Below are 15,412 nucleotides of genomic sequence, written 5' to 3' on the forward strand. Positions count from 1 at the left end.
AGCTGTTTATTCAGTTTCGATCGATATCTGGCTGTGCACCTCGAGCACAGGATCAAATCCTAAAGTAATAAATTAGAAATGTGTTATTTTAATTATTCAAAACTAATTTGGATAATCTAGTGTTGGTCTAGGCTCACTGGTCTAACTCGGTGCTCAGTCTGACATCACTTGGAATTCTCTGGGCCTTGCACTGGGCTTTAGGTCTATGTCCCGGTGCATCATCCGGAGAATGTGGTCTAGGATCAGAATGGTAATTCACCACTGTAGTACATGATTCTAGGTCACAACAGTCTTACAACATAGTCCCCAGGTCAGCAGTGCTGTAGGACCAATAGAGACTGGGTTTCCAAGCCCTACAGGGCCCACTTGGGTACCCAAGGTGTACATAATTATGGACAGATGTGAGGAGGGATATTTTGATCATTTATGACCTCCTTACACTGTTTATAGTCCATAGGTGAAAACCCCAAAGTTAGATCTGCAAAAAAAACCTTTTTAATTCTCTGGGTGATGTGTGCATCGCCTAGTGCATCACCTAGAGCCTGTTTAGAACGTGAACATGCCCATTTTCTTGGGTTTTGCACCATAGACAGTGCCATGGTTGATTCCTTATGCTTGTTAGGTCATTGTGGACCTCATGTGGGGTAGTTTACAATGGTCCACATGGATCATGGCCTGGGCCCACCACTTGGTAGCCAGGAGTTGCCCAGACAGCCCAGTAAATAGTAACCCAGCTGTGTTCCAGCATATGGGCATGGATTGGGCTACATGCAAGGGCAAATTTACATGTATAATCATGGTAGTAGGCTGTCCCAACCTAGATCCAGGCAAGGGCTAGCCTGTATCTACAGATCCAAGCCCAAATTGCCTGATCTGGGTGCAATAAGGCAGTGCAGCCAGGCACAGAGACTGATCTCAGTCTCAGGTGAGCAACAACACTAAACATACATGAATATACCTCAGATCTTCCATGCAACATGTTTGCATGTTGGATCTGAGGTGGTACATGGCAGCCCCCAGGTGTTCTGGGCTGTCCATGGTTAGATATGCATCCAAAACATTGAGATCCATGGAGAAGAATAGTAAACAACAGCATAGCAGTATGAAGAGCGTGGTCTTTATACCTGTAGCAGGTCTGGTAGGCTGCTGGACCAGAGCTTGGAGGCAAAGATCAGCTCTTCCCTCTCTTTTCCTTCTTCTTCTGCTTCCTTTCTTCTCCTTTCCCTTCTCTTTTCTTTCTTTTCTCTCTTCCCTTCTCTCCCACGATTTCAGCAGTGAAATAAGGTTCTAAAACAAGGCTGAGGTCTCCTATTTATAGCTTAACCCCTACTAAGGCCTGTTTGGCAGCTTAGGTCCACTTCAGAAATGCATTTTTGAAACTGATTCTCAGTTATTCTGGGCACTCTGGTGGGGTCCACAGGGGTCCAGGGGTATGTGGTGGTTCCCAGGACTCCCATCAACCTATGGAGGGTGCCTATGGCCAGTATGGGTAGTCCCCACACATCTATTGATTAAAATACTCATTTTTCCCACTCTGGGCTTTGCACTGGGTGATGTGTGCATCACCCAGAGAATACAACAAAGCTGTTTCTCAGTGGGGCTTGCACAGGGGTTTGGCCCAGGGTCTAGGCTTTACACCTACACCATACCCTAGGTAAATTACACCCTTTTTCAGGTGTGGGCCCCACATTTATGAGGAGGAGAGAGATTACCTGGAGTTTATGCAGTACATTATGTTGTGGGCAGGGCAATTATATGGGTCTGCAGTCCATCTTTTGACAGGTATGTAGGAGGACATCCTCGGGGGTTCTCCATAAATTTAATCACTGGGGTGATGCTCCACAGTGTGTTTGGATGCAATGTCAGGGGTTCCTGTCCTTCATTCAAATTCCCAGCCAGTTAGGGGCAGGTTTGACACTATCTCAAAGAGATCAAGGTCTCTACTAGTGTCACTGATGCTAGGGAAATCAGTCCCAAGAAAATCCACATCATAGGACTCACTCTCTATCATTCCTCCATTTTGATGTTCACTGTACACTACATAGCCTTTCGAGGTATCAGAATACCTTATAAAGATACTCTTTTTACCTCTAGGGCCAAGTTTCCCAAACTTATGGGAGGTACTATGAACATATCCTGCATAGCCCCATGGTCGCATATGCCCCCAAATGGGCTTTGTGCCTTTCCACAATTCATAGGGAGTGGAAGGAACTGATTGTGATGGCATGCGGTTAAGGACGTAGACAACGGTCAACATAGCATGCCCCCAAAAAGATATTGGGAGGTTGGCCTATGCCATCATCAACCTAACCATATCTAAAACCATCCTATTCCTCCACTCCACTACACCATTTTGCTGCTGAGTGTGGGGAATAGTCAGGTGTCTGGTGATTCCTTTTTCCTCACACATCTCTTTAAATTGATCTGACAAATATTCGCGTCCTCGGTCAGTTCGCAGAGTTTTTAAACTCTTGCCTTGTTGATTCTCAACCTCTGCTATAAAGTGTTTGAAGCAATCTTGCACTTCGTAGCGGTGAGCGATGAGATAGAGATAACCAAATCGCGAGTAATCATCGATAAATGTGAGGAAATAGGAAGCACCATGACGTGCCTTCACGTTCATTGATCCATAGATGTCCGAATGGACAAGCTGTAGGGTCTAGGTTGATCGTTTAGTCTTTCCATAAGGCTACCAGTGGGCCTTACCCGCTAAACAGGCCTCACATATCAATAGGTTGACTTTAGCTAGTGAGCCAAGAAAGCTTTCTTAAGCTAGCTGTCCCCTCCTATCTCGATCTATGTGTCCTAATCTAGCGTGCTATATAATTGAATCAAGACTAGTATTAGAATCAACCACAAAAGATGAAGAGGAAACAATAGAAATTATGAAATCTAATTTAACAAAACCATTCTCAAGTCTACAATATCCAAAAACACTACCATCCAATTATATCTCAAATGAGTCACCATAAAAAATAAAGGAATATCCTAAAGTCAGTAATGCGGTCACAAAAAGTAGATTATGCTGGGTTTCTGGTGCGTATAGCACATCATGAAGTAGCAAGATGCACCCAGTGCACAAGGTGAGCTAGTAGGTACCAACTCCTCGAACTGCTTCACTCGTGCCATTCTCCATGTAGATACTTTGGGCACCATCCAGAATCTTTCTATAATCTACAAATCCTCCTCGATCTTGCGCTATGTGTCTTGTTGCACCTGTATCTGCAATTCAATTAGATTAGGTTTAGATAACCAAAATGTGCGTACATACAAAAGTACAAAGATAGAGGGGCAGAAATGGTACCTGCTTCGCTTCAGTGTAGTCACGAGCGAAGTGCCCCATCTTCTGAAAGTTATAGCACTTGACCTTGGTGATATCTTTCTTTCCACCTTGCTTGCCATGTCGGCGCTTGGTGGTCTTACGCCCAGTTGGTGTAGCGTTCTGAGCTTGGTCCTGATTCCCAATGATCCTCTGTCTCTTGCGCTTAGACCCATTCTTGCGTTGCCCCACTTGGGCGACAAGGGCATGTGATTGGATCGCCTCTAGGCGCTCCGCCTCTAGTTCCACATGAGCGGCCATGTCATTAAATGTCTTGACAATGTCGTTATGTGTTAGAACTATCTTCATTTGCCCCCAAGAATCAGGCAACGGCCTGATGATGGCTTGTACTTGCTGCTCATCGATAAGGTGTACCCCATCATCATCTAATTTCTGGATCATGTGTTTCATGACCCTGAGGTATTCAACCATAGTGTGCTTGGGGTCCTTACGGTATATCATAAACTTCAAGGTCATGGACCTAAGCCTGGTAGTGGATGTACCGCCACAGTCGAGCTTTACCTGGTCCCACATGGACTTGGCAGTCTCGCACTTCTCATACTGGCCAATGAGATCATCGTGCATCGTGCTTAACATAAAAAAACACGCACTACAATCTCTCTTAAATCAATTGTCATAAGTCTCTTTTTCTTGACGGTGACGGGCGGTAGTACCCACTTCGGGTGGGGTGATTTCAGTGGTCAAGAGTTCAAGGTAATCTTGCTTATTAAGCAAGAACTTGGCCTTTCGGTGTCACATGTCATAGTTGGTGCCATCTAACTTGTTGCCTTGGTTAAGGTCAGCAACAGCACTTTTAGAGGCCATCACTACAATGTGCAAGGGAGGACATTTAGTATACATCCATAAATCAAATTTGTTCAAGAAACCCTAATTAAATTTAATGGTTCATTTTTCCACACAGTGAGACCAAAAACTTCGCTAAGCTGGTAATCAAATCTCACATTGTGTGGGTCTGGGGACATATAACTTTAATTGATTTCGAACAAATATAGGAGAAAAAAATATCTCCTAACCACGATTTAATGCGCCATACATCGGGTGCGCAAGAGACTCACATAAGAGACCCAAATTGGTACTTGAAGTGATATGCCGAGTCGGTACGGGGTTGTGATACGTAGTGCAGTAGCTCCCATTATATGACTTCTCAAAAAATATTAAAATTACAACCGGCTCTTTACATTCAAGATTCCTACTACAAACTACTGGCGAGCACTGCACTTTGTATCACTTCTAGGTACCAATTCTAATGCACAAACATCTAAAAAAAACATATCACTATGCAAGCACCAATACCATCCCATGGAAAAATAATAAATAAAAAAAACACATGGTACGCATAGGATGGGGTGTTTGACAGCGTTACCCTGATGGTAGCGTCAAACTGGTCTGTACCACAATGGGGGGTATAATTGCTAATTTAAATTTACAAACATATAATAACAAAATTAAATATAAAGAAAACAATTAAAATCCAAAAAAAGGGTCCACAACCATAAATATAAGCCCATTAAGGAAAAAGATAAGGGGGTGGGTGAAGGGATTCCCACTTCACCCATCTCCTTCCCACAAAAACCCTAAAAAAAAAAATCTTTAAAAAAGAATTCGATTCTACCCCTTTTGTTTTTTTTAAATATTCTCGGGGGGCAGGCCACCATGCCAGCTACCCTGTGGCACATAGCTACGGTAGCCATTGGCCGCGGCCTGCTGCTGCCGCGATTGTGCGCACAAGCCCAGTGCGGACAAGCATATGGCAGAAGTGAGAGAGAGAGAACAGCCAACGCAAATCAATTTTGCCTTTTGACTTTTTAAAAAGTTTTTTTTTTATTTTTTATATTTTTTTATATTCATACTTTTGAAAAGATAAAAAGTTATGACTTTTCAAAATGTAATGATTACTTTTAAAAAAAAAAACTTTTGCTTTTTTTCTTCTTCTCCGTTTTCCCTTTATTTTTTTATATTCCCAGCAACAGTTGCTTGGCCCAGCCAGCGGCTGCTGCCATGTGTACGATCTGCTGCACACGGCTGCAGCAGCGCAGGCCACGACCCGCTGCTGTTGCTGCTGTGCACACCGAGGTCGTGCGCGTCCTTGCACATACCCGCGGCAACCGCTGCTGCAGGCGTGCACCAAGGGTAGCGAGGCGTGGGGAAGAAAGAAAAAAAAGAAGCAAAAAAGACGGACGAACCATAAGCCAATATCTCTGATGCCATTGTTAGGTCACATACACCAAGATCCAAATTAACTAGGGTTTGGATCATACCTGAATGTGTACGGAAGCGCAGCGGAAGAAGGATTAAATGCCAAGCTTATGAGCACCCAGACGAATCTCCACGATCACGATCTCTATAGGCTTCTCCACTTGAGAATTCCACACCACAAAACCCTAGGCTAGGATGGAATCCCAAGAGAAAACGCAGAACCCAAAGAGGAGAGAAATATGTTATATCGCATGCCCTAGGGTTTGAGCTATAGTGATCTATTTATAGCCAAACCCCTAGGGATGACCCAGCTAAGCCGACTCCCACTGGGAGTCTCCCAAATAGACATAGTAGGGGTTGGTCACTTAAGTGACCGCTCGGTCCTCCTTGCGGGTCACGTACTGCCCCACCTTTGTATGGGGGGTTCTTATTGGGCCTAAGCCCACTACGATTTACAGGGGTTAAAATTGTTAAAAATGGTCCGAAAATAATTCATTTGCTATTTGCCAACGATACACTATTGTGCCACCTTGGAAGATGTTACTACTGTGAAGTCTATTCTTTCTTCTCTTAAAAGACATTTCAGCAAAAATTAAATTTTGCGAAGAGCAGTATCTTCTTTAGTGGTAACACAAAAATTCCACTAGGATTGCCATCAAACATGTTTTGGGAATCAATGATATGGAATCTAACTTCAAAGCTTCTATTTGTTTCCTCAAAGATCCAAAAACAAATGTCTAAATCTTATCATTTTCCGAGTGTGGAACAGCTTATCTGATTTGAAATGCAACCTGTTCACCCTTGCTCGCCATGAAAAATCATCTCCTGCAAATTTTTGCCAGGTCCATTTTCTCAAGTCCCTCTAATAGGGGGGGGGGGGTGGACCCCACCAGGGCAGTGTGTTTGGGCAGGGGTTAGGGTGGTCATTTCCACCCCCTATGAGAGAAATTGCAGGAAATGAACGGGCAGGGAATTGTAGGGGATAAAGATCCTGTTGGCCATACCATCTTAATCAAATTGGGGCTCAATTCTATTCTGACCTATCTCTTGACTTGCTTTCCCTTCCCTATACAATCAGACTCTATTAGTGCTGCATCTTGGAAAGGGACAAAGGAGTCCGATAGAGGCCTCGACCTCATTGCTTGGTCTTCAATCTAATCCCATAAGGATGTGGGAGGGCTGGGCTTCCAAACATCTCATATCCACAACAAAGCCCTATTAATGAAGCTTGGGTGGTGCCTAATTCACCAACCTGACTGTCTATAGGACAACTTTTATTTTTCTGGATAAGAAAATGTCCTGCAATATTTTTTTTAATGAAAAAAGAATACTATTATGCTAACTAAAAAGAAACATAGAAACTGTTTGCGGCCCAAACTGCTTGGTCTTGGCCAGGCAGGGCTGGGATAGAACCAGGAGTGGGCCCTTGGCGTTGGGCCAGGAGCGACAGAGAGCATCGGGATGTGGTTGCACCCCTGACGGTTGGGAAGGGGTGGCCCACATGGCAGAAGCACAGGCAGTCCTGGTCGCAGGCTTGCGTTTCACAAGGAACAAGGTGAGAGACGACATTGGTGGGGCCCGCCACTGCTACAAAAGTTGGAGTGAGAGCAGGGGTTGATGGCCTGCATGGCAACATTTGATTGGAGCTCGACTGAGATGGGCCGAATGGAGTGGTTTTGGAGGGAGCGGTTGCACATGCTGATAAGTTCCAAGGCCTATCTATATAAGGAGGAAGGCTTATCCGTGGGGGGACACACAAACATCTGACAACCAGCACACCTCTTTATTTTGTTTACTTCATTCGTTTATTGCTTTGTTTATTGCCTTTCTTTATCGGTGCTTGTTATCAATTGAGATCGAAGGGATGTACGGTCACATACTAGCAGCCGCAAGAGTGAATCCATGGAGCCCACACTTGTATCTGGTATGATTGATTGATATAATTTCCATTTTTGTCTCATTATTGTTTATGTTTCAAATTACTTTTGATCATTTCAAGGTCTGTGGCGTTTCGGGTTGTAGTCCGTAGTTGTTGGCTTAACCCAAAAGACCTTAGAGCTACTCAGGCAGGAGGGAAACCTACTAGCCTATTAAGGAGTCAGATTAGGCTATTTTCGGCCTCCTTCGAACCTGCGCAAAGGTTCTGGCACGCACGTATTATTCGCATTACGACTGTAACCCCGCGTGTGAGTGTTTGGGAGTTTTAGGGACCCTCATAAGCCAACGACTGCTATAGTCAAGCAAAAGAAAGGACCAGGATGTCCTCGTATCTAAAAGGAAAATATGATGGATGAAGAAATGGAGAATCCTACGGCGGTTGAGTTTGCAGACCAAGCCGAGGACGAACCATGCGGTTCACATGGCAGTAAAGCCAGCCATAAATCAGCACATCAGCTGGCGGTTATGGTGCATGACGCTGTAGACCCCCTCGCGGGTAGTATACAATAGCTTGTGGATGTCTTTAGACCCATTTCCAATGATTTATGCCACATGATGGCTGCGGTTGATAAGTCCGTAGCCAGTCAGCAAAGTTAGTTCGAAGAGTTCCGTGAAACCCTTGTTGCCCTGAGGCAGAGGCCACGCCAGAGGCAAAACCGAACGCCACGGTCACACCACCTGATGGGACTATCGCAGGGGCCGAAGGTAGAGGACTAGAGGTGGACCGCATAGGATTGCCGGCTTAGGCCACTTTTGGCGGCAGTTCGAGCCAAAATCCCGTTGTTGGGGACCGGCCTACGGTCAGTCTGCCAGCAACGACTTTCATCAATCCCCTGTATCAGGCCACACCACCCGGCGTCCCCAACTCGGTGGGGAGCTATGTGGCCAGCAGCCCTCCCGCAGGCGTCTAGGGGGGCACTAATCAGGCAACAACCCTAGGGGCAGGCCATGCGCCCATAGCGGTTATCCCAGTGGCACTGCAGTGGCCAGCAGCTATGAGTGCTGCTCAGACAGGGGGCATCAGGTCCATCCCGGGGTCCAGTAACACGGCCGCCAAAGGGCCAAACGCTGTTCCTTTAGGGGGATACCCCCCTCCAGGATGTGGCAGTGCGACCACCAGAGTCCCTGGGTACAGACCTATAGGGGCAAAAATCAGGGAGAGCATGCCCAGATTCGAACCAAGGTCGGAGGCATTCCCAAACGCTCAGCCCGGACTAGCTTACCCCGGTAACCCATGGCCACCAGACGCGGCGTGGTAACCAACTGCTCAAGGGGTACCATTGATAGTTGACAGGGGAGAACTGGCTAGGATCATCCACGACAGCATTAATCCCTTCTATAGGATGACCCCACGTCCTGCATATAGGAAGCCCTACCTTGAGTATTTCGATGCAGTGGACCTCGGGAGGAATCCCAAGATCCCAGAATTCACCAAGTTCTTAGGCGAGGACAAGGTGTCCACTGTCGAACACATAGCCTGCTTTACGGTCCAGTGTGGTAATTTGGGCGGACTGGAAGCGGCCAAGCTCAGGATGTTCCCCAACTCCCTTACGGGATCGGCCTTCACTTGGTACTTCAATCTACCTGCCAATTCGGTCTAGAGTTGGTAGGCAATGGAGGACCTCTTCCATACTCAGTTCTACCGGACCGAGCCTGAGATCACCATAGGGGACCTGGCCAAAATGACCCAAGAGCCGGGTGAGGCTGTTGAGAGGTTCGTTACCAGGTTCAAGATGGCCAAATATAAATGTCCGACCACTTTGCCCGAGGTCGAATACGCGAGGATGGTCAATACTTTGCTGACCTCTAAAAAAGGTTTGCTGGTCAGTACTTTGCTGACCTCGGTCAGTTGGTGCTGCAGGCCGCGCCCTATGAGCAGCTCTTAAAAGAGGAGGGTCAGTGGAAAGCGGCCTCTATTGGAACATATTATAAAGATGCAGCTAGCCACACCTTCCCGTTGATAGGAAACAGTGACCAAAAATAGGTTGACTACGTTGAGTTTGAGGTAGACGCTGCAAAAATCGCAGAAGGAAAACCCTATGTGTGTAAGGCTCTAGCCAGGCCGAATGATCAGGCCAAGCAGACTGAGCCATCCAAGGCTGGTCCTCAGAGGACCTTTGATTCGAAGGTGACAAACTCCTTTGACATTTCAAAGGCCGAATTGATCTTTGACCAGTTTCTCAAGGATAAACAGATTAAGTTGCCGCTGGGGCACTAGATACCACCCAATCACGAGCTAAAAGACCAGAAATACTGTAAGTGGCACCACACTCACACCCATGCTACTACTAACTATGTGGTTTTATGTAATGCCTTGCAGAAAGCAATTATAGCTGGACGTTTGCAATTCCTTGGAAAGGAAAAGGGGGTCATGATGGTCGATGAAGACCTTTTCTAGTCAACATGGTCAGCTTTGACTTCTCAAGGATGGCTGGACCAAGGGAGGATGTAACGCCAACTATGAGGATCGGGCAGGGGAGCTATCCACACAGGCCGAATCCAGCGGCGCAGTCGTCAGGATCCTATTTGAGCCCATGGGCCACTCCTTTCTGCACCTAGGCCAACAGCGGTCGGGCAGCTAACAATCTGGGGGATGCATCAGGCAAAATGGCGTAGGCGTGCTTGGCCCCACCTGAGCGACCTAGGGCACCTGTCATGGGCTGGTCCAGTAATGTGCCAGCCCGGTCTGAAGAGCAGGACAGGGTCCAGAGACGGCAAAGGAGGGGCAGATGGCCCACAGTGAATCCCCGCTATGAGTTGAGTTTGCAAGAGGAACCAAGAGGGGCAGAAGGACTTGGGACTGGCACACCTAGGCTGAGTGAAGCACCAAGGATCCACCAGGGAGTTTATCCTAGTTGCAGTCTCTCAATCAAGGGACGATCGAACAAAACCACAGCTTGGTCAGGCCAAGCACCGTCTGATCAGGACACACAGTCTTCCCTCGGGGTGCGAGAGGAGATTAATCCAGCAGATAGGAGGCTAGTTCCTTATCAGGCATTACACACTTCCAAGCCGTCCGCCAAAGACCGGCTTGGGAGGGCTTCAGTAAAGAGGCATTTGACATATGAATAGTGCAGACTTGGCTACTTGCGCTTAGAATACTCTGGATGGGAGGCCACTCACCACCAGGAGGGCTACAGGCCGAGGATGGTTGTTCCCAAGATAGATGAAGACCGATGAAAGGTTGCAAGGCATCCAAAGTTCCCTGCTAGCCCTGATCCAGGTCGCTTGTCTAGAGCACAGAAAAGAAGACTATAGAGAAAGAGGGCGGCCCAAAGATGGCACTAGCAGGCCCAGGTGATCAAAGGGGCATCAAGGGTAAAAGAACCAAACAATGTCGTAGGCAGAGAAGGAGCTTAGGAGCCAGAAGTATCAGACTACAAGACCGAGGACAGTGACCCTAAAGTTTTTGGAGACATAGTGACGGGCACCAGCCCAAGAGTTGACAGTACGGACAACAGTGGCCTCATCCAGTCACCGGATATTAACTTTGGGGTTGGTCGAAATGATGTTCAATGTAATCCCGACTCAGGTACAGATCTCAATGGTGTACGTCCTGCCAAAGACATTCCAGTATCAGCCCGATCAGGCGTCGCAGCTGGAGGGAGACGTAGGCGTGGGAGGCTTGCATCCAAAGATATTGGGGATAGAACTGGCACCCAATCAAGAACAGACCACGAAGAAGGTGGACTGTAGTGAGCCAGACCAGCAGGGCCCCAAAGATAACGTTAGGACAGGCATCACCAGAGAAATAGAATACACCTTCGATAATCCCGTGCCATGGGGGAAGGTGGCCAACATATTCGAGGAGCCAACTTGTGAGATGACACAGCACCTAAAGCCGTTGTACATACAGTCTCATATGGATGACAAGCCAATAACCAGGGTTTTGGTCGACAATGGAGCAGCTGTAAATATTTTACCCTCGAGGATGATGAAATGTCTCAGTAGAGATGAGATCGATTGGCTTCCCGCCGATGTATCGGTCACATATTTCCTGGGTGGCTCCACCAGGCCAAGAGGAGTACTCCCGATCGACCTAAAGGTGGGGAACCATATGTCCTTGACGGCTTTCTTCGTCATGGACGCCATGGCAAACTACAACGCCCTCTTAGGACGAGATTGGATCCACGCAAATTCATGCGTCCCGTCGTCCTTACACCAGTTCCTAATACTATGGTGGAAGGGGAAGATTGAGTTGGTAATGGCTGATAACTGACCATTCATGGTCGACGCCAGCCATGCAGAGGCCGTCTTGTACAATGGATGCATCGGCCCTATCTAGTTCATTGGAGCAGATGAACACGGGAGGCCTACGTCTCTGATTACCTCATCTACGATCTTAGAAGAAGTATTCCAGTTGAAGGGACCGTAAACAAAAGCCCTACCGAATCTTGGAGAACGGCGGAGGAAGACTGACGAAGACTACCTATGAAGACAAGTCAGAAGGTTGTAGCAGACATAATGCGCCAGCTGACAGTTGCAAGCCTGAAACAAAAGATGTCTCACGAAACAGAATTGGTGGCTGAGGTCGCGGCCAAGGAGCAAACGGTGGCTGGCCCTGAAGTCAGGCTGCAAGATCTGCCACCAGCACCACCGAAGATGGAGGAAACTTTGGCGGAGGTCCAAGATCCCTTGGTAGAAGTAGACTTAGGAACGGCCGAGGACCACCGGCCTATTTATGTTAGTGGCCTACTCTCACCCGAGTAAAGGGGGGATATTGTAAGTTTATTGAAGGAATTTAAAGACTTTCGCTTGGGACTATTCTGAGATGCCTGGTTTAGACCGAAGGTTGGTCGAACATCGGTTGCCCATCAAAGATAACTACAGACCCGTAAAATAGCTACCTAGGCGAATGGCACCAGACGTCGTCCTAAAAATCAAGGATAAAATCGAATGGTTGCTTAAGGCAGGTTTCCTCAGGACTGCTAGATACGTGGAATCGGTGTCGAATATAGTGCCGGTCATAAAGAAGAACAAAAAACTAAGGGTGTGCATTGACTTTAGAGACCTGAACAAGGCCACCCCCAAGGACAAATACCTGATGCCAGTGGCTGACATGCTGGTTGATGTGGCCTTGAAAAACCACATCATGTCTTTTATGGATGGCCATGCTGGATATAATCAGACCTTCATCGTGGAAGAGGATGTCCCAAAAATAACCTTTCGATGCCCGGGCACTTTAGGGACGTATGAGCGGCTGGTTATACCATTTGGGTTGAAGAACGCTGGCGCCACTTATCAGCGAGGAATGAAAACCATTTTTCATGACATGATTGGTACCTTTGTTGAGGTTTGCATTGATGACATTGTGGTTAAGTCAAAGTAGGAGCACGAGCATCTGGAGCACTTGAGGTGAGTGTTTTCCAGAATGAGGAGTCACGGCCTAAAGATGAATCCATTGAAATGTGCCTTCGGGGTAATGGCTGGTAACTTCCTTGGGTTTTTGGTTCATCAAAAAGGAATTGAGGTAGACAAGAACAAGGCTAAGGCCATCTAGGAGGCAAGGCCGCCTACAAACAAAAAGGAGTTACAGAAGTTCCTGGGATAGGTGAACTTCCTTAGGCGTTTTATTGCCAACTCCGCAAGGCGGACAAAGGTCTTCTCCCTGCTGCTAAAATTGAAGGCTGACGAGGACTTCAGATGGGAGGAAGCCCACCAGGAGGCATTCGACCAGATAAAGGCCTACTTAACAAAGCCTCCGGTCCTAATGCCTTCAAGGAAAGGAGTACCTCTAAAACTGTACGTGGCCGCAGCGGAAGGTTCAATAGGGAGCCTACTCGCACAGGATGATAAAGTCGGGAAAGAGCAGGCTGTGTTCTACCTAAGCAGGGCCTTGACAAAAGTAGAGCAGAAGTATCTTGTGATCGAAAAGCTTTATCTGGCATTATTCTTCTCCTACAACAAGCTTAGGTACTATCTATTGCCAGTAATGGTGGACGTGGTTTGCTAGACCGACGTCATAAAGTATATGCTCACACGCCCAAATTTCTAGGGGGAGGGTGGGAAAATGGACTCTCGCACTTACGGAGTTCGCCCTCCAATATGTGCCCTAGAAAGTAGTCAAGGGGCAGGCGCTTGCAGATTTTTTGGTAGATCACCCACCCATCAAGGCCGAAAGGGAAGTAATGGAGGTCTCCCTCCTTGGCCTGACGCTATGGAAGCATTTCTTCGATGGGTCCAAGACCAAGCGGGCGGCCGGGGAAGGAGTTGTCTTGTGATCACCAGAAGGAACGGAGACTCAGGTAGCCTTTTAGCTTGACTTCCCTTATTCGAACAACCAGGTCGAATACGAAGGTCTCATACTGGGGTTGGGCCTGCTTCTGGGCCTTAAGGCCGACACCATGGAAATCGTCAGAGACTCGTAGCTGGTAATCAATCAGCTGGCCAGGGAGTATCCGTGTGAGAGCGAACACTTGGTGAGCTACCTTGCACAGGCCAAGAAGCTAATCGAAGGATTCTAGGACGTAGGGGTGCGTCACGTCCCACGATCAAGGAATTAGGCCACGAACAGGTTAGCACAGGCAGTGTCTGGCATCGGTCTGCCAGTAGGCAGCGCAGAGAAGACGATCATCATCAAAAGGTAGACATGATCTACGATCCATGATGGCAGCTACTTAGAGGTCAACCACGTCGAGGATATGCAGCCTGACTGGCGAACGTCGATCATCCAGTACTTGAGCAACCCTGGGCCAGGGTTTGACCGAAGGATCAGAGATAAGGCGATGGGGTACATGCTGATTGGGGAAGACCTTTATAAGAAAGGGAAAGATGACTTGTTGCTCAAGTGTGTCAGCTTGAATGAGGCAACGTTGGTCATGGCCGAAGTTCACGAGGGCATTTACGGAGCGCACCAGGCTGGGCCAAACATGAGATGGTTGATCCGACGTCATGGGTATTATTGGCCAACCATGACTACTGACTGCATCAAATACGCTAAGGGGTATTGGGCGTGTCAGACTCATGGGCCAGTGCAGCGGTTGCTAGCGATAGAATTCAACCCTATGGTTAAGCCGTGGCCATTTAGGGGTTGGGCAATGGACCTCATAGGGAAGATTACCCCGCCTGCAACGCGGGGGCATTGCTTCATTATTGTGGCCACGGACTATTTCACCAAGTGGGTTGAGGCCGTGCCAATGAAGGGCTTCAGTCAGGCCGAAGTCATCCAATTCCTCAAAGGCCACATCATTCACAGGTTTGGGCTACCAGAGACCGTTACGTGCTATAACGGAAGCATTTTTGTTGGGGATGAGGTGGTGCCGTTTACAGCGGAGTTAGGGATAATGTTCACCCATTCCACCCCATATTACGCACAAGGCAACGGTCAGGCCGAGGCAAGTAATAAGATTCTCAAGGGGTGTTTAGCCAAGGTTGTGGATGATAACCCACGAAGATGGGCAGATTTACTTTATGAGGTTTTGTGGGCATTCAGGACGTCACAGCGGACTAGTACGACCACTATGCCTTTTGCGTTGACATACGATCATGACATAGTGCTACCTATTGAGGTTAGCGTAAGGTCAGTGAGGGTAGCATTCCAACAGGGACTCACGCCAACGGCCTACAACTAGGCAATGATGGCCGAGCTCGATGATCTAGAAGAGGAACGCTTGGCCGCACTGGACAGGATGCAGGTTCAGAAGAGGAAGGTTGCAGCTATCTACAACAAAAGGATATGCCTAAAGCACTTCCAGGAAGGGGACATCGTCCTGAAGGCCATACTCCCTGTAGGGACAAAGGATCCTAGACTAGGCAAGTGGTCCCCAATGTGGGAAGGACCTTTTACGGTCTGCCAGGTGCTCTGGGGAGGGGCCTACAGGCTGCGCAGCTTGGAAGGATGCATCCAGATCAGGCCTATAAATGGCAAGTTCCTAAAGGCCTTTCATCTTACGATCTGGGATTTAGGGTGAACAACACGAGGATGCCACACCATTGGAG

The 15,412-nt window shown here is 47.7% G+C and overlaps 1 protein-coding gene across 1 annotated transcript; it reads left to right on the forward strand.

Annotated features, from left to right (window-relative positions):
• The first annotated feature begins 14,199 nt into the window (after positions 1–14,199).
• On the forward strand, positions 14,200–15,045 carry LOC122650471. Its single transcript, XM_043843886.1, has one exon. The coding sequence runs from the start codon at positions 14,200–14,202 to the stop codon at positions 15,043–15,045; it is 846 nt and encodes a 281-aa protein (XP_043699821.1).
• The last annotated feature ends 367 nt before the right edge of the window (positions 15,046–15,412 follow it).

The sequence above is a fragment of the Telopea speciosissima genome, chromosome 1, assembly GCF_018873765.1.
Source record: "Telopea speciosissima isolate NSW1024214 ecotype Mountain lineage chromosome 1, Tspe_v1, whole genome shotgun sequence".
In the NCBI taxonomy this organism is placed as follows: Eukaryota; Viridiplantae; Streptophyta; class Magnoliopsida; order Proteales; family Proteaceae; genus Telopea; species Telopea speciosissima.